Raw genomic sequence first — 21,081 nt, forward strand, 5'->3', positions numbered from 1 at the left:
GCCTGCCCTTGTCCCAACATGCTAATCCCTGCCTAGTTGCCAGTATTTGTGCTGGTGCTTTGTGCAGAGAGAGGATGTGATGGTGCTTCTTCATCTCAGAAGAAATTGTTGGATCAGCATTGATACCGTGGCACATGGAAGATGCTTCACTTGAACAGGAGACACAGAAAAATGGGCATTGGAAACCTTTCAATGGCTGTGCAAAGTCACAGTGCTCAGCACCATTACATGTGCAATATGAGATATCACATAATGTGATCATTATAGCACACACGTAGCAGCATCACAAGCTTTCCACCAGGAAGCTTCCCTTGCTTTGAGCAATGAGATGACAAATTTTACATTTGTTGAATCTTGTCAAGCATCAGTCCCCCTCCAATTTGGCCTCTTCCCCTATGTCCTGGTTTCAGCCACTTGTTATCTCATCAGACCCATGCCCTCCTCCAATCTTGCCTGTGCCAATCGACCTTAAGGAATCAGCTGAGGAAAGCAGGTGAACCTCTTCCTTGTGCAGTGCTAGGATGGCCAATTCTGCCCCTCTCCCTGACATTTTGGGCACACTTTTCCAGAATGTAGGTGTAACATTGCAATGACTAATGCAGTTTGGTTAATTGATGTCACCCTGCCTCCAAGATAACTGAGAAATGCAGCCAAGATGTTGTGCACCTTCCTCATGTATAGCTTCCCCCCACCTCCCACTGAACCAAAATGACAAGTCTACAGAGGCATCAACACTAGTACCAATGTCATTGCTGCATAATATTGCCTTGAACCTCTGAATACCTCTCAAGCCTCCAGCATTCTTGAGGCTACCCTGTAGCTTCCTGGCACAAAAATGCTCATAATGAGAACTTATCACCTGGCTATCCTCACGAGGTCATTGAGCCTTTTCTGGCATTGTGTCCAAGTGCAAGGTACTAGCCCTACGCTGTGACCTCCGTTATGATCCCCTCCCAGGCTGCATATCTGACCAAGGGAGCTCTCTGCTTCCTGTCAGCTGGCCTTAGTTGCTCACGCCTGGTGGACACAGCCAGGAGGAGGGCATGGAGAGATGCTTCATCAAATCTTGGGGCTGCTTTTGCCCTTCTTCCCTGCCTGTCCCCTCACTCCCTTGCCGCAGGCATCTATGGAGGCAAACATGCCATAACGAGACAGCTCCTCTATGTTAAGATCTTGAAAACATGTTTGTGTTCAAATTGCATGCCACCTGTGATCAGAGGCATGAAACAACTTAGGCTATGGATATTTCAGAGAAATATTAAAGACATTCACACTTAACTGAAACCAAGCCTGATATTATATCCTCAAAATAAATACTCCAGATCTATGTAGAAGGCAAATATTTGCTGGGTCACCTGATACTGCCCCATACCAGGTGGCCCTTTATATGAGTAGCTGTGACCTCCTTCCAGGTCATAACCAATGACTTTGGATGCCATACATCCTGCCTGGATCCAGCACTGATGTGCACTCTCACTTTGAGCCGCATGGGCTGGAAACCTGCCCTCCGGTCTAAATTTGCATAATTGCCATTTTATTATGCGTAATTTGATGGCGGGGTGGGAGTCAGAAAGCCGTCCACTTCCGGGTGCCAGTCCTGCCCACTCCGACTGCATGTGTTATTCAACCCATAATTTGTGCTATAACTTGGTGGATGTGTGAATAATAATGGTGGGTTGGGGGCAATGGGGCATTTGGGCTATTAGTGAACAAATTGACCAATAATATATTTCCTTAACCAATAGGATTTAAGGATTGAGAAAGAAACAGGTATGACAGAAACGGGGGCCTGTAACTTCCACGCTCCCCAGCGTCCTATTTGGGGGGTACCCCAAAGATACGCTGGGGAATCCCTCTGGCCAGTTCCCAGGTAAGGGTTTGCACAGCAATTGCCCGGAAGTGCACGCTTCCTCTGGACAATTGTGCTGTGCTGGGAACCATCCGAAAATGTGATTTAAATCACAAACTTTGGATGGTTCCACCAGGGTTATACCAATAGTTACCCAAAAAAAGTAAGGGAAGAATTAAAACCTCTTCCAACTTCTGAGTAACCCCTGTAAAAACCCAGACCGACCCCATGAGACACGCCCCCTGCACACCCCCCTGGCTTCAAACAGCCCCCCACATCTTGGACACCCACCACCTTAGACCACCCACCCCCCCCCCCCACCGACCTCGGACAACTCTCCCCACGCACCCCCCCCCCCGACCTTCGACACCATCCCCCAATCTCAGGACCCTCCCCCCCGACCTCAGACAGCCTCAACTCCTCCGACCTCGAGCACCCTCAAACCCTCCAACCTTGGACACCCTCAACCCCCTCGTCCCCTGACCTCGGACATCCCCCCCTCCCCCAACCTCGGACATCTTCGACATACCCCACCCCCGACCTCAGACACCCTTAACACCTCCAACCCCCGGACACCCCCAACCCCCAAGTCCTATTTACTTACCTTAAACACTTACCTTCCCTGGTCTATCAATTTCCCTGGCCCTTTAAACTCACCTGCTTTACGGAAGCAAGTACCATAAAAAGGAGGCATGGCCTCCTTGAATACGCTGGAGCTACACTTTACTGGGGCCTGCAAGGAGTCTTTTGATGCTGGCCCCAAGCAGCTCTGGCAATCGGATGTATCAACGTAACTTTCAAGACCAGGTGAGTAGGTATTTATTTCTTCTAATTTCTGTGGGCCAGCACTTTCCGACACTGGTCGGAGGTTATGGCCCAGGGTGTATTAGAGTCAAATCAGGCGGAGAAAGGGAGAAAAGAGTAAAAGCTTGGATTAAGACAGAGAGAGAAGAGACAGAAAGGAAAAGCAAGAAAGAAATAGAACATAATTAAATTGTAAGTTTTTTAAATCTACTATTTGCCGGAATGAGACTCCACAGTTTAATTTGTTCCCTTTCTGGGCTGGAGAGATTGACTGGCTTTGCATCAACAATTACTATGTCACTAAAAGTGTACTTGCGCTGTTAATTAGTAGCCCTAACTTTCTACGATAAGTTTAATGGGCAATTAATATGAAAATCGAACAAGTGCTGAACAATAGTGGAAAGGGTTAGGTTGAGGTACCTTTCTATGAGGCAAAGAGTGGAATGGCATAAATTGATTGGCAGGTTCAAGGCATTTCTCTTCTTCCCCTGATGGCAATTTGGTGCATTAATAATGGTGTGTATCATGAAATACTGTTATTTTTCCAGGCAGATTTGGCCCTATGAATTTTTGAGTGTTATGTGTAATGAATGGTCTTTTACATTATTTACTTTTTGTTCTGCAGCAAAGCAACAAACATCATAGAAGCTGCCTGCTTAGGAGCATTTACCTCAATTGCTTTGGTAGCAAACATTGCTGTCAACCTTATTGCATTTCTGGCACTCCTAGCATTTCTTAATGCTGTGCTCTCCTGGTTGGGAAACATGTTTGATGAGCCTGGGCTCAGCTTTGAGGTAATTTTCTTTTTTAGACTTTATTATATCATTGTTCTTGAGGAAGTTTGTGATTCTGAAGAGTTGAATTCTGTACCTAGAAACCAATTTATATTTTCAAAGCATACATTTTTGTTTTAGGAATAAAAATGACTAATTGAATTTTAATAAGTTACCTCCATTATTAAATGGGCATTCATTCTGAATTCAGTTTGGTGATGCAGTGCTCAGATATTTATCCAATATTTTGGGCATCCTAAATTCAAAAAAATTGACTCGTTAATTGTATATGAAATTGGGTTTAATTATATGGAGCTGAAGAGAATTAATTGGAGTTTCATCTGAGCAGATATAAAGAGACACTGAAGTTGGGGCGCAGTTGGGTTAGGTGGTGTATGCTTGTAATCTTTCACTCTCTAACTGATTAAAAATTGGCTCCAGTACAATCCTTCAACAACTGATTTACTGGAATATAATAGTCGAGGTACCGTTCATGTTCCAATCAACAATATGAGGGCTCTGAGAATCACTAGAATCCTGCTGAATATAGATCTGGTAACTCTGCTTTGAAAGTCCAAAGAGAAATAACCCCCATGTTCATAAGTATAGAACAAGGAAAAGCTATGTTGTCCATTGAATATGCTTCTTCTAATATCACACTGCTGCAAATACCACAAAGTTATCACAAAGAAATCTATGACTAAGGAGATGTTGGAAATGAAGGTATAAAAGCACATAAGTGTAGGAATTAAGAGGAGATACTGTAGTTAAGAAAAATATATTGGTAATGCACACAGATTGGGTTGGAATAAACATTTGGAATCATTTATATATGGATGATTTAGGGCAAGGTGGGGACTGTGTGAGGCAAAGAATAATAGATGCCTTCAAATGGGAGCTTTGGTATTTGTCAGAAAATACAAGAGTTGATATTGTTGCTAAATGGGGATCATGATGATAACATTTTGCAATGGGCTTCTTTTACAGATGTCTGGCAGCTGAAAATAAATGCTGCTATACAAGATGTATCTAAATCAAGGACATGGTTGTATGTTGACCTTGGTCATCTTTTTGTTAATATTCCATGCTGTTAATAAGCATCATTATGCAGCACCCAGTAAACTACAGCATTATGAGAGACCTTAGTAGGACTACATTGGACTGCTTGTCTAGATTAATCTAGGCATCAGAAGGGTGTCTTTAGGATCTCTATGGTCTGCTCAAATATAGATCTGATGACACCAAGACACTTATGGTATCAGTGTTCCTTGGGGTTCACTGGGATCTGATGCAATGTCTGAAGCCATACCTATAGATAGTAGCCTTGGTTACCAGTCAACCATCCAGATACCTCCTTTAAGTGACAGTGGGATTATGGATTGCCTTAAAATTTATAAATATTAAAATTTGAAATAAAAATAGAAAGCGCTGGAAATATTCAACAGGTCAGGTAGCACCTGTGGAGAGAGAAACATTTCATCAGAAATTACCTTTCCTCAGAAATATTGGACCTTCCTTGGATAGCGAGCATTCACATGCATCACACACACACACACACACCAGGGTGCGCATTAACAAACTGATACTCTATCCTGATGAGAAAGCTGATGGCATTGTTGATTGAGGTGCATAGGGGGCTGCAAGTTTTGTTAACTGCATCTTGCATCGAGGAAAATTTAACCCGTTTATGAAAATTGATGGATCTATCATTGTTGTGCAAAATCTGAAGGAAAGATGAATTGAGCTTGTTATAATTTTGGTCGAGACCAGTAACAAGAAGAAATCCAAAATCCCAGTTATTTACTGAAGAATGAAGCCCCAAGATTCCACGGTTTAAAACAAAAGAATTTTTAACATATAAGAGTCAAACGTAGAAAACACTACGACTCAACAGTTACCCAGAAAAAGTTGGAAGAATTAAAACCTTGTCGAGCTTGTGGGTAACCCACGGGACTCCCCCCACACCTAGGTCTGCCCATACCCCCTAACCCCCAGGTGTCTCCCACCAGACAACCCCCCACAGGATACCCCCCACCGCACTGGGACCCTTCCCCCATCTATTGTGTCTGTGCTGGTTCCCATAAAGAAATCATGGTTTCAGTGTCCCCAGAAGTTTTGTTTTTCAATCTCAGTTTCAGTCTAAGCTTCCTTAGAAACTGGATGGGTCAGTTTCTTTTTTCAACTAGGGTCTGTCTCAAAAAATACAAACTTTGAAACCACAGGTCCCATCACACATCCCACCCCCTGCTTGGGAAAAAGAAAGCTTTGTTATAGTAAAGTTTTCTTTTTCGCAATTTTGAAATATAGCGAGATCTCGTCCTATTTTAGTAAATAGCTTATCACATACTGCACAGGCAATCTTTTCTTATTTCACAATTACACAGATCATAATTATAAAATTATAAGGGCTTAACTAAAGCAGAAGCAGTTAAATGTAGCAATTAGGATTATCAGGATTCAAACATCATAGAATTATCTTAACTCAGAACCTCACCTCTCCTACACCCCTTCTTTAAACTCCAGACAGAGCACCAGTAATTGCTTTGTTATCCTCAGCAACATGCACAACTCATAGGTTGAAGAGCTGCAGCATCAAGCTCCAGCAAAACAATCAAAGAGTCTTTGTGTATAACCTCGCCAAAAAAATAGCAGTGGATTATGATCAGTGTAAATTAATGTCTCTTCTTGATTATTCAAAACGTATATTTAAAATTATTGAAGAGCCAAGACAAGACTTAACATTTCCTTCTTAGTTGTAGAGTATTTTTTTGATATGTATTGAGAATTAACTGGCTGGATGCCCTATACCAGTACCATCATCTTGTAGCAACACCACACCTTCATGCCTACATTACTAGCATCAATAGCTATTTTGAATGTTTATTGAAATTTGGAGCAGCCAAAATATATGGAGATATAAAGCCTTAAACCTCTCAAAGCTGGTCTGTCTTTTAACTTTTATATTTTTCTTCATTAATGTAGTGACTACTGCATTGACATTCAGGACAAACTTCCTGTAAAAACCCAAACATTCATGCCACACAAATGCCAGGCAGTGACCATTTCCAAGAGAGAGTCTAGCCATCTCCTCTTAGCATTCAATGACAGTACCAGAATCCCCCACTATCAAAATCTTGAGAGGCCACCGTTGACCAGAAGCTGAACTTGATCAGCCATATAAATACTGTGGCTACAAGAGTAGGTCAGAGGCTGAGAATTCTGCGGTGAAAATCTCACCTCCTGACTCCCCAAAGCCTGCCCACTATCTACAAGGCACAAGCGAGTAGTGTAAGGAACACTCTCCCCTTGCCTGGATGAGTGAAGCTCTAACGACACTCAAGAAGCTTGACACCATTCAGGATAAAGCAGCTCGCTTGATTGACACCCCATCCACCACTTTAAACATTCATTCCCTCCACCAGCGACGTACAGTGCAGCAGTGTGGACCATATACAAAATGCACTGCAGCAACTCACCAAGGCTTCTTTGACAGCACCTGCCAAACCAACGACCTCTACCACCTAGAAGGTCAAGGCCAACAAATGCATGGGAACATCAACACCTGCAAGTTCCCCTCCAAGCCACACACAATCCTGATTTGGAACTATATCGTTGTTCCTTCACTGCAGCTGGGTCAAAGTCCTGGAACTCCCTTCCTAACAGCACGGTGGGCATACCTACACCAGATGGACAGCAGTGGTTTAAGAACATGGCTCACCATCAACTTTTCAAGGGAAATTAGGAATGGACAATAAATGCTGGCCTAGCCAGCGACGCCAAGATCCACTATCAATGACTGAACTGCCTCGGTATCTCTCAAAATATTAGTTTGTTTACTTGTTTTGTTGGAGGAGTAGGTGAATGCTTTCACTTAGGGATAAACCTCCAGTATCCAGACTCACTTTATCAGTATCCACGGAAGGGTCCCCTTGATTATCCTGAGCTATATCCAGAACTGTAATAGGTTCTGAGATAACACTTTGCAATTGTACTATTACTGCTGTTTTATCATTAATTTTTTTTTTACTGGTGAAAACTTTTCTGAAGACTGCTTAGGCATCCCTACTACTGCCACTGATTTACCTTCAGCTGCTAAAAATTCACTTTATACTCCCTGTCTTAAGGCAGTGAAAGCAGTCTGTTATTTTTTCACATTACTTTTACCCTTTATGCTATCATTTTTATTGACTGGAACAGCTTCTGCTATCTCCCTAAAGCCAGGATTTTTTTTTTCCATTTTCTAATTTCTATTCCTCCAATTTCCCTGTGGGCTTACAAATGGTGATCTACTGCCCTCTAGAGGCCTATGTGCTATATCATAGCCATCTGCCAGAACTACAGCTTCCTTTAGTTTGGGAATCTTATGGGCCTGAATTTCACACTTGGCATGTGTGCTAAGCTGGCAAGAATGGAAGCGGATGTGAAATCTGGGGTCACATTGCAACTGTGATTCCAGGCTGCATGGCCTATTAAGGTCCGGCCAGCGTGAAGTGCCTCCACTCAATGGTTGGGAAGGGCCAGGCAGGGGCGGCAGCCTGTCAGGTGTCAGGTCCAATGGTGGCCCTGTGGGTGCATTAAAACCGGCACAGGCAGCTCCCTGAAGGCTGCCAGGGGAGAATCTTTGGAGTCTAACCAGGAGACTGGAACAATGGCCTTACCCGCTGCTAGAAACATCAACTGATCTTCTCTAGATAACTACCACAGTAACATACCAAAATGCTATTGTACCCTTGGTGAATCCCAAACATCAAGAATTTTCTCAGTGCGGCTCTCACTCTGCTGCCATGCCTCTTGCCAGAAGTGTGGCAGAAATTCTATTTCTTCTCTTTGAATAATTCCTCCTTCATGTCTTTTCTTTAGTTGCCATCTCCATTTTACCACCAAAACATTACAAATCACTTTTGTATAGGCTTGCTTCTATTTGTTAGAACAGAAAATTTTGAATAATTTCTCAGTTAACTTATTGTAGTAAGTTAAATTTTGGTGAAATTAAATCTTTGCTCTAATCATTCAGCCATTGGTTAATGAAGCAAAGCTAATTAAAGTGCTTTTACTCTCAAGATATTTTCCCCATGAAGTTTAAGGATGAGTAACATGTTGAGTTTGGTTCCACCTATTTATGTCAAGCATGGAGGTCTTCTGTTCTGCCATGTTTTGTTAATCTGTTTATTGGTGCAACCATTAACATCATATATTATGTTCATTTGATGTGAGTGCCAACATGATATAAATTTTGCTTTTGTCTTAATGGCCTGAGTATACTTCACTTGTTTTGTAGGTGCAGGGCACGCCAAAGCTGGACTTGAGTTGCTCTAAACTTTATTGCACAGGGACTGAGTGAACTTTAGGTTAAAAGGAAAAGGTAATTTCAAACATCTGGGATGGAGGCGGCACCCCTGGCTTGAGGTGGAAGCAGATCTTTTGCAGCCTAGCTGAAGGAGTGTCAGTTCAAGGTGTCACTGCCTCCCTGAAGGACCCAGCGGTCTGCCTCCATGTCCTCACTCTGCTCCTCACCGGGATCCTCTTCTGACTCACCACTGGATTCATCATCTGTAGCCTGTGGAGCTGCCTCGTGATCCTCTTACTCCAGTGGATCCCCCCTTGCCAGGGCCAGATCGTGGGGAACACAGCATGCAACCACTATCAGCTTGGAGGGTAATTGTGGACTCCCCCTGAACTCCCCAGGCATCGGAAGCACATCTTCAGAAGACCTATGCCCTCTCTATCACTGCCCGTGGAGGCATGATTCCTATAATAACGCTGCTCTGCCTCTGTCCTTGGGTAGCGGAGAGGTGTCGGAAGCCATCTATTCAAGGGATAGCCCTTGCCACCCAGCAGCCATCCACTGATGTCGAGCTGGAGCAGTTAACAGCCTTGGCACCTGTGAGTGTCTGAGGATGTAAGCGTCATGGGAGCTGCCGGGGTAACTTGCATAGACTTGCAGAATCTATACCTTGTGGTCAAAACTATCTGGAAGTTCATGGAGTGGAAGCCCTTCCTGTTGCCAAAGGCACCTGGCTGACCTGCTGGTGTCGTGATGACTACATGTGTGCAGTCGATGGCACCCTGGATATGGGGGAACCCAGCAATCACTGCAAACCCTCTGGCTCACTCATCCTGGCTGGCCTTGTCCATATGGAAATGAATAAATGTCATTACCCGTCTGAACAGAGCATCAGTCACCAGCTTGACGCAACTGTGGACAGCTGACTGGGACTCTACAAAGATCCTCCACTAACCCCTGGAAAGAGTTGGAGGCTTAAAAGTTGAGAGCCACTGTGACCTTCAGAGCCACTGGCATGGGTGTTCACCCATGCAGGTGATCTTAGGCACAATCACCTGACAAATGGAAGTCACAGTCCCCCTGGAGAAGTGGAGCCTCCTTCAGCATTGCACCTCGGACATGTTGAGGTAGTTGCATTGCTCCCTGCTGCAGGATAGTGGCATCTTTTGTGGCCCCTTCCACCTTGGACTACCTTCTGGCCCTGCACCCCTTGTACCTGCATTTCTCCTCCCACAGGTCGCTCCCCTGGGAGCTGCACAGGGACACCTGGCCTCCCCTCCATTCTGCCCCCTCTTCCTCCTCAGAGGAAGTGCCACCAGCAAAGAACACAATTCCCATTACCAGGGTAACAGAAAGCTGTCTGATGTCTGGAAGGGTCCACAGTCAAAATCCTCCAGGGGCTTTGGAGACACCAATGATTTCTGAAATGAAGCCTAGAAATGCTAAGACTGAAGCTCAGAATAGAGATAAAACTGTTGAGTTCAAATAAGCAACTAGCATTAAACTCCTCACTACTCGCTTTATCTCACCCTTGGATGAGGTTTCGTTAAAAGTGGGCTGCCTGTTTTGCCCATGTGATGAGCGCGAAATCACACAGGCAACGTAAAATCGAATACAATAGGCTTTTTAATGGCCTTAAGTGGCCCTTTAATTTTTGGCAGAGTCAGCTCCAACACCCATGCATGCCTGCCGACTGAAGATTGCTTGAGTGCCGGATGATGCCGGGATGATTGTCCGACCTAATCTCGCACTAATTCACGTCCGTTCGAGTCAGGTGTGCGCCCGCCCACGAGACGTAAAATTCTGGCCATTGTCTCTCAAGTATGACTGAATAGCTATTGGGATGCTGCTTCTAAATTCTTCCATTATTATTATTATTATGCTCCTTACATCCTCAAAAGTCCCCTTCATTGACTGAAACCAGCAGTCAAACAACATAGCTTTTCCTAGAGAATTATATGCATGTTTGATTCTGTCTTTTCATCAAAGTCCAACATTTTAAGTGATATACTTCAAGAACAAGCTCAGAAACATTAAGTATCGAAGTTTTAACCGTTTCATAATCGGAAGACTGTTCACCTGAAAGACTTGAATAAATATCCTATGCTTTCCCTCATAGGACACTTTGCAAAAGAATAGTTCCACCTCTCTGTGGCAAGCTAGTTTTTTTAGCAATTTCCTCAAAGGTGTTATGATCCTTGGCCAGACTCCGGGGTGTGGGGGAGACCCAGTTAGGGACCAATAATATTTTGTTTTAAGTAGACAAAGTTTGAGATTCAAGACTCTTACTAAGTGAATAAAGCCACAAAATTCCACTGGTTTTGAACAAACAAAAATTAACTTTACAAGTTCAGAAAGATAAAACAATTTACAATATCTGTCTTATACTCTAACATTCAGAGTAAGTATGAGGTACAGGTGAATTAACAAGCAAACTGTGGTTGAACACATCACACTGCCTAAAACAAGACAGATGTGACCAAAACAGATTCCATGGATTTCTCAACAAACCACCCAGATGTCTGTTACATGTGAGCCAGACAATCTCAATGAAACTTTGTCTTTCTCACAAGGGTTTCCAATTTCCACATTCAAAGATCTTGCCTTGGGATTCTCTCCAAAAGTCACTCTTACTTGGATGGCTTCAACAATAGCCCACCTCACATGGTTTCAATCTCGCCTTTCAAGATTCTGTTTCTCTGGATTCCCGTGTACACTCGAGCATCATCTTATAATACAATTTCAGATCTTCAGCCATACCAAGCAGAACACCACTGCTCCAAAGGGGTACCTTTGCCCCAGTGGCCCACAGCACGGAGTCACCAACCTTTGGCTGCCTTCTTGCATCTTCAGGGCTTCTCCTGAGCCCTCTTTGACTATCAGGGCTTCTCCTGAGCCCACTTCACTTAAAATCTGTTCCCCACAGCTCCTTCCTTAATTGTAGATTGTTTCTCCTTTTCTTAACTTGACTGGGACTTGTTCCTGTCCTTGTCTCTTGTGCATGCCTCTGGGAAACTCCTTGGGACCTCTGCCTGTCCCCTTCCCTTGTCCCTTATCTGGAACACTTCCTGAGACCTGTCCCCCTCCCTTGTCTCTTGCGGGGACACTTGCTGCTCATGGGTTACCTGACCCGGGTTTTCGCACTATTCTTCTTTTTCCTCCAGGTGCAGGTGTGCAGGGCCAGTCCTGAGCCTGAAGAACGTCAAAATGTCAAACTGTACATGTGCAGTCCTCTCCTGGCCTGCGCATGTACGGGAGTTCTGTGAAGTGTCGGGACTTGGTGTCCTCAACCTCCCTCCTGACAAGAAGATAAGTATGAGTTTCATAACAAAGGACATAAAGTATCTTTCAACTCCTTCCTAATTAATTTTAGGCATGAGGTGAATATCCTTGGCCAAATGAAAACCCAGAAGTGGATTAAAATCATTTTCTAATCTGCCAGTCATTTCCTCTCCATATTAAGGAAGCTTTGTCTATTTAGTTCATGCTGCTTAATTTCTTTCTCTCTTTGAAACTACCTTTCTCATTTTCTTTCCTCCCTTGCTAACTTCTCTTTCTTGAATTCAGTTTCAAGATTCCACATTACTCCTTCCTTTTCCACTTCAAGCTACTTCATGGGCTATTGAATCCTAGCCAACTGAAGATGTGCTGCATCTGGGTTAGGTGTTTCATCTTGAAATTCCAATGCCTGAATTTCACGCTCCCCTTCCAGCGGGCTTTTAGGCACAGTGGTGGGGGAGGGACTGTGAAATTGAAGGAACGGGACTCCCTCTGAGTTCCTGCCTGCCCCAAGCTTGCAGTGATTTTATGCTGGGGTCGGCTAGGCCTTGGATGGGCCGCCTGCCCTTGCCCAAATTGAGGCCCTTATGTGGATAATTATTGACCACTTAAGAGCCGTTTCCTGCCCAGCCTCAATCTTTTAAGCTGGCGGGAGGTTTTACCTGGTGTGGGGGAAGCCCGAATAAGAACGGGCTTAGGCCATGGGTGGGAAGGGGGAAGGGTGCCTCCATCAGAAGCCCCCTTCTGACTTCTGGCCCCTCTCATAAGATCCAGTGACCACTGGACCTCCACTGAGAAGTGGCCTCAGGCAAGGGAAGAGGCTTCAGGGCTAGGGCATTACTGGGGAAGGGCGGTATCCCAGGGTGTCTGTGGGGACACATGTTGACCTGTGCAAGAGTCCTCAAGAGTGTGAGGGCTGAGGAGGCCAAATGGAGATGTGAGGATGTGTGTGAGACAGTGAGTGGTGATGTCCCTTGAGCTGGCAGTGAGTGAGATGCCACTGAATGTGTGATGGGCTTCTGAATGTGAGTTTAGAGTGATAAGATAGTTGCCTTACCCTGGTGGCACGGAAGAGATCATTCATCCTCTTTCTGGATGGCGAACCTCTTTTGTGCAGCATTGGCACTGACCACCACTGTCACTGCCTCCCAAACTGGAGTGGTGACACTGATGGGTCTCCTGCGGCCAGAGCAGAGGTAGAGGACATTGCGATGGGCTCCAATGGTGTTCAGAAGGTGTCCCAGGGATGCGTCACTGAATCAGGGGGCTGCAGTCTTCTTGTCTTTCGAGGCCATGTCTTCTGTGCCTCTCAGGTAAATGTAAAATTAAATCCAGTTGCTGTCATCCCAGTGTCATGGACAAATCTTCCCTGAGCCAACACCACTAACTGTTTTCTACTTGAGGAACCTTGCTGTGTACCAGTTGGCTTTGATAATTGCCTGTGCAACAATGCAACAAAGTGCTATATTTTCTTCTCCCTCTTTACTCTTCTCAAGCTAAAAATGAGAAACACTTGATGTCATATAATATAGCAACATTCTTGAAGTTAGTGTTAATGTCACAGGGGGACAAAAGAGAGAGCTATTCAATAATTGGCCCTCTGCTCAATGACAAATATTCCTTTCATTAAGTAGTGTTTATCGTGGTAACTGGGGGGGAAAGCATCACATGCGATATAACTATTTGCCCTTGCCACTGGTGGGGCAATGTACATTAATGATGGTACAAAAACTTAACAGAAAAATCATCTTGGCAGCAAAACAAGATTAATTACCCATTTTACACAGGTGAGGAATGAACAGAATTTGGAGCAGGACCAAATTCTGCCACATTTCTGCCACATCTCTTATGCATCACTGAAAGTTTCTAGTGCTGACGTTAGAAGAGATGGGATGATGGTATTCACTAGAAATCTCACTGTTCTGTTTCATCTGCTCCCAGTGCAATGGAAACCTAAATAATGCAGCTATAGAGGCACTGGGGAAGGTACAAAAAATATTTACAAGGATAATACCAGAACTATAAAATTATATCCATCAGGCAAGTGTAAAAAGCCCGGGTCGCTTGAAAGAGAAGACTGAGAAGTGACCTAATCAAGGTCTTTAAAATTATGAAAGGTTTGACAGAGCAGACAGAGGGTGGAATTGTCCATGCCTGCTGGCATCGAGTGTCATAACGGGCATGAGACAATATGGCAGGAAGGCCAAAAATTGGTTTCAAACCATCTTGAAACACACTTGCAACCGTCCGCTCCGCGCATCAATGGCGGGCTGCGTTTCCTGCCTCCAGATGTTGGGAACTTCATTGCAATACATCTGCATATCATTATAAGCCCAACTCGCCAGAATCATCCCCCAACGTCAAATTTACTGCCACGTCAGCAGGTAAACATGCCAGTGCAGAACATGTATGACGAGTGATGTCCAGAAGTTGGGACTTACTGTCAGGGCCTTGCTCAAACTGTGGACACCCGAGGAGCAGATGATGGTGGACCCCAACTGCAATGGGACCCTAGAGGAGCTGGGTAGATCCTCATGGACATGGCTCTGCTGTGAAGTAGCTCATGGAAGGTGGAAATCACTGCTTAGGGTCTGCTTCGGGACTTAGTGTCTTGGCTGTGGTCTACTGCGGATAATTGTTGAGGAGGTGGAGAGAAAGATCCAGCTGTGAGTTGGAGAAGAAGATGTACTGGTGGGTGGAAGAGGTTGGTGTATGAGTTGGAGGAGATGTGAGGTTTGAGGTTGCGGGTGAGGTTAGAAGGGGGGGAACAGAGGTGTCGGGGGGATGAGGTTGGAAGTTGGCGAGCGAAGATGTTGAGAGGGTGAGGTTAGAATGGGGGAACGAAGGTGTCAAATGGGTCAGATTGTGGCGGAGCAAAGGTGTTGGGAGGATAATGTTGGCAGGAGGGGAACAAAGGTGTTGGGGATGAGATTGGAGGGGGGCACGGGAGTACAGGGGAAGAAGAGGTAACGGGGGAGAATACAGCAACAGGGGAGTTTGGTATAAGGGGGGAGGAAGGTGTAAAGGAAGGAGTTTGGAGGGAGGGGGGGAGGAATCCAGAGTGGGGGAGGAGTCTAGGGAGAGGAAAGAGTCTGGAGTAGGGGGGGAATGCCCAGGTAAACGTGCAAGGGAGGGGTTTGTGGAATCGATGACTGCCTCCTGGGGAGCTAAATGAGGGTGGGCATGGTAGGAGAGAATGGTGAGAACGGTAGAGGACAGAGTGAGCTGGTGGGGTGGGAGGGTGAGGGTGAGACGGCATCGGCAAAATGGATGGTGTGGGTGGTTGGTGGGGACTCGGAGGCAGACATGGACCCTGGGGGTGGAAAGAAGAGGTCAGGGCGGTTAATGTGGATGGGGGTGGGATTTTCAGGAAGGTGTGGTAAGTGACATTGGGGAGGTCGAAGGTGATGCAAGGGGTCGACAGTGATGGGGGAAAGGGCACAGGTGACTGGGGAGGGGAAAGGAAGGGGGAGCTAAAGAAGAAGGTTAAATGCATCATGCTTGTAAATCCAAAAGTGGAAGGAGACTTGTGGTGAGCAGGAACAGGTGCTGCATGTGGGTATGAACAGTGGGTGTGTAGAGATGCAGGTCAGCTCAGACGGATGACTGAAAGAGAACCCCAGTAGGCAGTATTGAAAATGCTCCGGATATTGAGATGAGTTGATGGAAAAAGGATCCATGTGCATGGGAGAGTACTTGCATGAGTCTCCGAAAGGCTGTGCCACAAACACATACTTCTCCCTTCGGAATCATTCGTGGGCCAGTTGCGTGTTACTAAACTGCAAGTCGGTGGGGGAAAGGAGAGATGCAGTGGGAGGACTTGCGAAGCCAGTAAGTGAAGCTAAAATACACCATTGTACATTATTCAGGTAAAGGGATCTCGGAGGGAGAGGACAGCCTCTGAGATTCCTGAATAGATGATGCAGGGGTGTCCAGCTGGCCCTCTTTCCCCTTCGGGTGCCCAAGGGCCCTGGCCTGACTCCTTGAGGGGAAGAAGCACCTGTAGGGACATCAAGGTGCCCCATTTCCCTCTTGCATTGCCACTGCAGGAACTCGCCCCGGCTAACACGATGGAGTGCAGGTCTGCGCGCATCTCCATGTTCTGCTGGACCAGGGCCTCCATGGCACCCACCACCCTTCCCATGGCAAACTCTACACGTGCACATGTGGGCACCACTTTATCAGAGAGCTGACTGACACACTCCTCCAACATGTGTGCCACTCTGTTGAGGGCTTCTAATAGTTCTGCATGATGTCCCCCGCCTTCTGCTGATTCTCCAGGATGAGTTGGAAGGCTGAATCCGAAGGCTCGTCATCTGACTCGGACTCACAGATGCCTCTTCCTCAACAGTCCTCCAAGTGTGGAGTACTTGACTCCTCCTGCTGAAAATGCGTGTTTGTGCGGTGACCACCAGATTGTGAACCTGAGCCTGCTCTAGATCTAGGTCCCACCGAGGTTTGCCTCTCTGTGCTGGTGGAGGGTGTGGGTAAGCACTGTGACAGATGTTCCAGGCTGCTTATTTCCAGCTCTTCAGTGAAGGAGGAGTTATCTTGGCTGGAGGTGAGGACCTGGATGGAGCTCAGGGACTGGCTGGCTGAAGGTGTCGGTTGCTTAGCAGAGCTCCCTGTGAACCAAAGTAGAGATGATTAGAGTACAACAGCAGTGTCAAAAACAGGAGAGAGAGAACTCGCAGTTGCGTTGAGCGAGAGATGATGTGGTGCAGGATTCTGACATAGGCGTTCGCTGCCGACCTCACCGTTGCTGTAGGCACGGTCCACGTCCTCACCAGTCAGTGCGATGACGCACTCCTCAAACTGAGTGAGGGGCCTAATGTGGGCCACTGCATCCCCGGTCTGGGACCTCCCCCTGCTGCTTTGAACCAGTTTCTACTGCATTAAAATAGATGGAGAGAGGACACATGACACTGCGTGGAATGTTTGTGTGGTAAGCGGAGCCATGGATGGGATGAGGACGTGAGCGCGAGAGAATGAGCCTGATGAAGACGTGAGGATGTGTGAGAGAGTTAGTGGTGTTGTCCCTTGAGGTATGAGATCCCTGTGGATGTGTGATGGGTTTGTGAGTGTGTGAGTTGAGAGTGCTGAGAAGTGTGATTTACCTTGGTAGAACAGTTGAGACCATTCATCCTCTTTCAGCATTGGGTGGCTGTCCTCTTTTGCAAGGCATAGGCGCTGACCACCATTGCCACCATCTCCCATACTAGATTGGTGATCTTGATTGCTGGCCTTCGCCCTGAGCAGGCATAGAGGACATCATGGCGGCCCTCCACTGCATCTAAAAGGTGCTTGAGGGACTCTGCAATTAATTGGGGGACTGCAGTCTTCTTGTTTTTTGGGTCTTGTCTTCTGTGCAGCAGTCCTGGGCTGGAAGCACTAAGATGTGCACACACGGCTGCACTTTAAATATGGCACCCGGTCTGAGGAAGCGGTGAGGTGATCGTGTGGTGGGTGAATGAGAGCCTGCCCGCCATCAAAACAGTGTGTTTCCCGGGAAGGCATGATTAATGAGGCAGAATTGGGATATTATGGGTGAAAAGCCGCCATTGCAGCTGGCATGTAAAATGTTTTTTTTGCCGTCTGCTACCTCACTTAGTGCAAAACTGGGACAATTCCGATCAAAGAGACAGTGTTTCCATTAATGGGGAAGAGCAAATCCAGAAGCCACCAGTATAAGTCACCAGGAAGTCAAAAAAGGAATTCAGAATAAACTTCTTTACACATAGAATGGTGAGAATATGGAACTCAATACCACAGCGAGAAATTAAGGCAAATTAATTTAAGAGAAGTTAGATAACCATATGAGAGAGAAAGAAATAGCTGATGGTTAGATGAAGGAGGATGTGAGGGGGCTCAAGTCAAGCATAAGTGTTGGCATGGATGTTGGGTAAAATGGTCTGTTTTGTGCCATATATTCTATGTAATTTAATGATCCAGGCTGGAACCTAAGTACTGTACTGAGCGAGCACTACGCTCTTGAAGTTATTGTCTTTTGGCGGACTATAAAAAATTCCATGAAAAAGCGCAGGGGAGTTCTCCCAATGGCAAATATTTATCCCTCACCTGACATCCCATAATCTGGACAGCTTATCTGGCCATCTATCTCTGTTTTTGGGACCTGGCATTGTGCGAATTTGGTGCAGTATTTCCTGCATAACAACAGTGATCACACTTCAAAAATATTTAATTGGCTGTAAAATGCTTTTGGATGTCCTAATGTTGTGCAAGTTGCAATATAAATATAAGTTCTTCCCTTTCATTAAGTTGCAGCTCTGAAATTACTGCTTCAATGATAGATACTAGCCGAGGATCAGAAGTGCGACAGGTATTCACTTTTCCATGGGAATATTACTATCTCTGAAATGCGGAGTTAGGCTAAACTGCCAGCACTGCAGTGGGACACCAAGAATTTTGGGCTTAGACTAAGGTATTGAAATTAGATGGTAGGAACATTGTTTTGACTGGAGTTTGGAGAGAAAACAGATGATAGATTTCATTTTAATGGAACAATCCTTATTAAGGTGATGAGAGATCTGGGCCGAGAAATTGTGCTTCGTAGCACCACTGGTGCCGGCAGTGCTGATCTTGGTGCTATATGGAAGCAAGCAACTGCAAAGACATCGCTGAGATGCACCTGGCCACTTCTGACACAGCTCACACGGTGCACAAACTATAAGGGAGATAGCTCGGACATACTATGCATGCGTTGAAAGTATGCAGAGTTGGTGGATTGTGATATCAATCAGTGTCAAATGCTGATTAGTTGCATGATATGCCGTTTTGGACTGTGCAGGTCCAGTTAACATCCTCTTTTAATCACTCCTAGCTGAACATGTGTTCAGCCACACAAAGCCCCTCCCTTCCCTACCACTAGTGCTACTTAAAAGGTTAAGCATCCAATTTTCAGGTTGAGTGTGTTTTTAACTTTCTTTTACTGGTACAGTTAGTGGAAGCACTGTTTGTAGAGAACAGGTTTCTGCATATGAATGTATGTTGCTTCTAGCAAGTATAAATGAGCCATGTTATAAACTCAACTGATTGATTATCTTAAATTGGTTCTTAGTGTAGCTATTAGTATACTCAGGATTGTTCAGCAAGTGTTGCCCAATCGAGGAATCATATCTAACAGTAGACATTTTGTTTTCGGTTTTGTAAGCTCGAGCTGGCTGAGTACAGTCTGTACTCAGTCTATTATGAATAACTGAAGAAAAACATTGTTTGATTAGATCAGCCAATTGTTGGAAGAAAGGCCTGTGTACCTAGCATTGCACCACCACTGAAATTTATACATACTGCATACATGGATTCTTCCACTTTTGCGAAGACTATATGTGTCCTTCAAATTGATAGCAATGCCTTGCCTATGTGCTCGCTCAACATTGCGACCTTTGCACTGCATTTCCATATCATGGCAGTACAGATGCGCCACCATTTTCTAAATCTGTATTCATTGAACTAATGAACTAAACAACTCACACAGTCAAATTCACTTTTAATGACACCACATATGTCCAAATCAATAATGTGGCCATGAGACCCCTTCTAGGTCCAGCGCTTACTAGCATTTTCATCAGTTTCCATGGGACACATGTTTTTGATGGAATGATACCCTAACCTACCCCGTGCATATTTCTGATACGTAGATAATACATTTGTAATCTTTGAATCTGCAGTCACGTATAAGGATTACCTCACCTTAATACACTCCATCCTGCGCTCCAATTCACTTTTGAGATGGAGCAGTTTAACATGCTTCTTTTCCTCAATGTGCTAGTTAAGAAACCCTCTAATGGTTTTTCCACTACTGTCTGCTGCAAGCCAACTTTCACCAGTCAATATGCTGATTCTTATAGCTCCACTGGCTATAAGAATGGCCTTATTAGAACTTTGTAAATAGGGCCATAGCCGTTTTCTCACCTTGCAAGCTTTAAGCTGAAATAGAGCACATCAAAGCTATCATGTGGGACATCGGCTATCCTGATCAGATAATTGTTGGCTGTGTGTCATGCAAATACGCCAAAGGCTACCACTTTCAGACCTGAAAATTACCCAGTCTATCTCAAATTGCCCTGGAAAGGCACAGCATCACCAAAATTTGAACAGCTAAAGCAAGCACGCTGCCTCTATGCAGTGGCCACACAAGTAATATTTTCCACTAACAGGTTGCTGCCCGCAGTCCAGAAAGATGTTCTGCCTACCACACAATTGAGCAATATCGTGTATAAGTTTCAGTGCCAGTGCGATGTCAGGTACATAAGCTGTACATCCCAATGAATGGCTGATCAAATCAAACAGCATGTTCTTTTAGTTGTTCATAATAAGCAGAGAACATACTTTACTCAACCGTGCTTACAAAACCCAAAACAAACCGTCTACTGTTAGATGTGATTCTGCGATTGGTTAGCACTTGTGAACAATAATAGCTACACTAGCAACCAATTTAAGATAATCAGTCAAGCTCGTAATGTGGCTCATTTACACTCGCTAGAAGTGACATACATTCATATGTTTTCTGCAAACAAAAGGATTATGTTCAAACTTTGTGTCTTTTTTGAATTTCATTGGAGTTTGGGAAGTCTATAGTTCCCCATGTTTCCTTCATGGCAACTCCTCAGCCAATCAGAGTTGGCTTGCCAACTGATCAGCATCCTTTTCTCCTGTAGCGTATATTGTTGCGATCATTCGAAATTTGGCATTCTTGCATTTGTCCTGATGAGTCCAAGACTTAAAGCTTTGGGAACATGTCTCTTTTTTCAGTAAACCAAAGAGAAGGTCTCTGACAGGCTGGGGAGCAAAAGAGATTTAAATTCAAAAGCTTTCATGGTACAAAGCTAAAGGGAAAGGTAATAGAACAAGTAATGAAACAGAAATACGTATAGAGGAGTTGTGAATGGCAGGATAGTGGCCTTCCAAATGTAAAGTAACGGATTTAAGAAAGAAACGAGAAAAAAAACGAACCAACAAAAAAGCCAAAAACAAAATGGGGGCAGATTTTATGATCTAATCATTGTTGAGTTCAAAAGAAAGGTGAGATGCTATTCCACAAGCTTGCGCTGACATTCATTGGAACACTGCAG

At 45.0% G+C, this 21,081-nt stretch overlaps 1 protein-coding gene across 1 annotated transcript in view; it reads left to right on the plus strand.

Annotated features, from left to right (window-relative positions):
• The window catches only part of LOC121276728 (solute carrier family 28 member 3-like), a 227,953-nt gene that overhangs the window by 107,792 nt on the left and 99,080 nt on the right, over nt 1–21,081 (plus strand). Inside the window, exon 9 of the mRNA XM_041185272.1 lies at nt 3,279–3,447. Coding sequence (XP_041041206.1) covers nt 3,279–3,447 — 169 coding nt within the window. The remainder of the gene's footprint in view (nt 1–3,278; nt 3,448–21,081) is intronic.

Source organism: Carcharodon carcharias, chromosome 4, assembly GCF_017639515.1.
Source record: "Carcharodon carcharias isolate sCarCar2 chromosome 4, sCarCar2.pri, whole genome shotgun sequence".
Lineage (NCBI taxonomy): Eukaryota > Metazoa > Chordata > Chondrichthyes > Lamniformes > Lamnidae > Carcharodon > Carcharodon carcharias.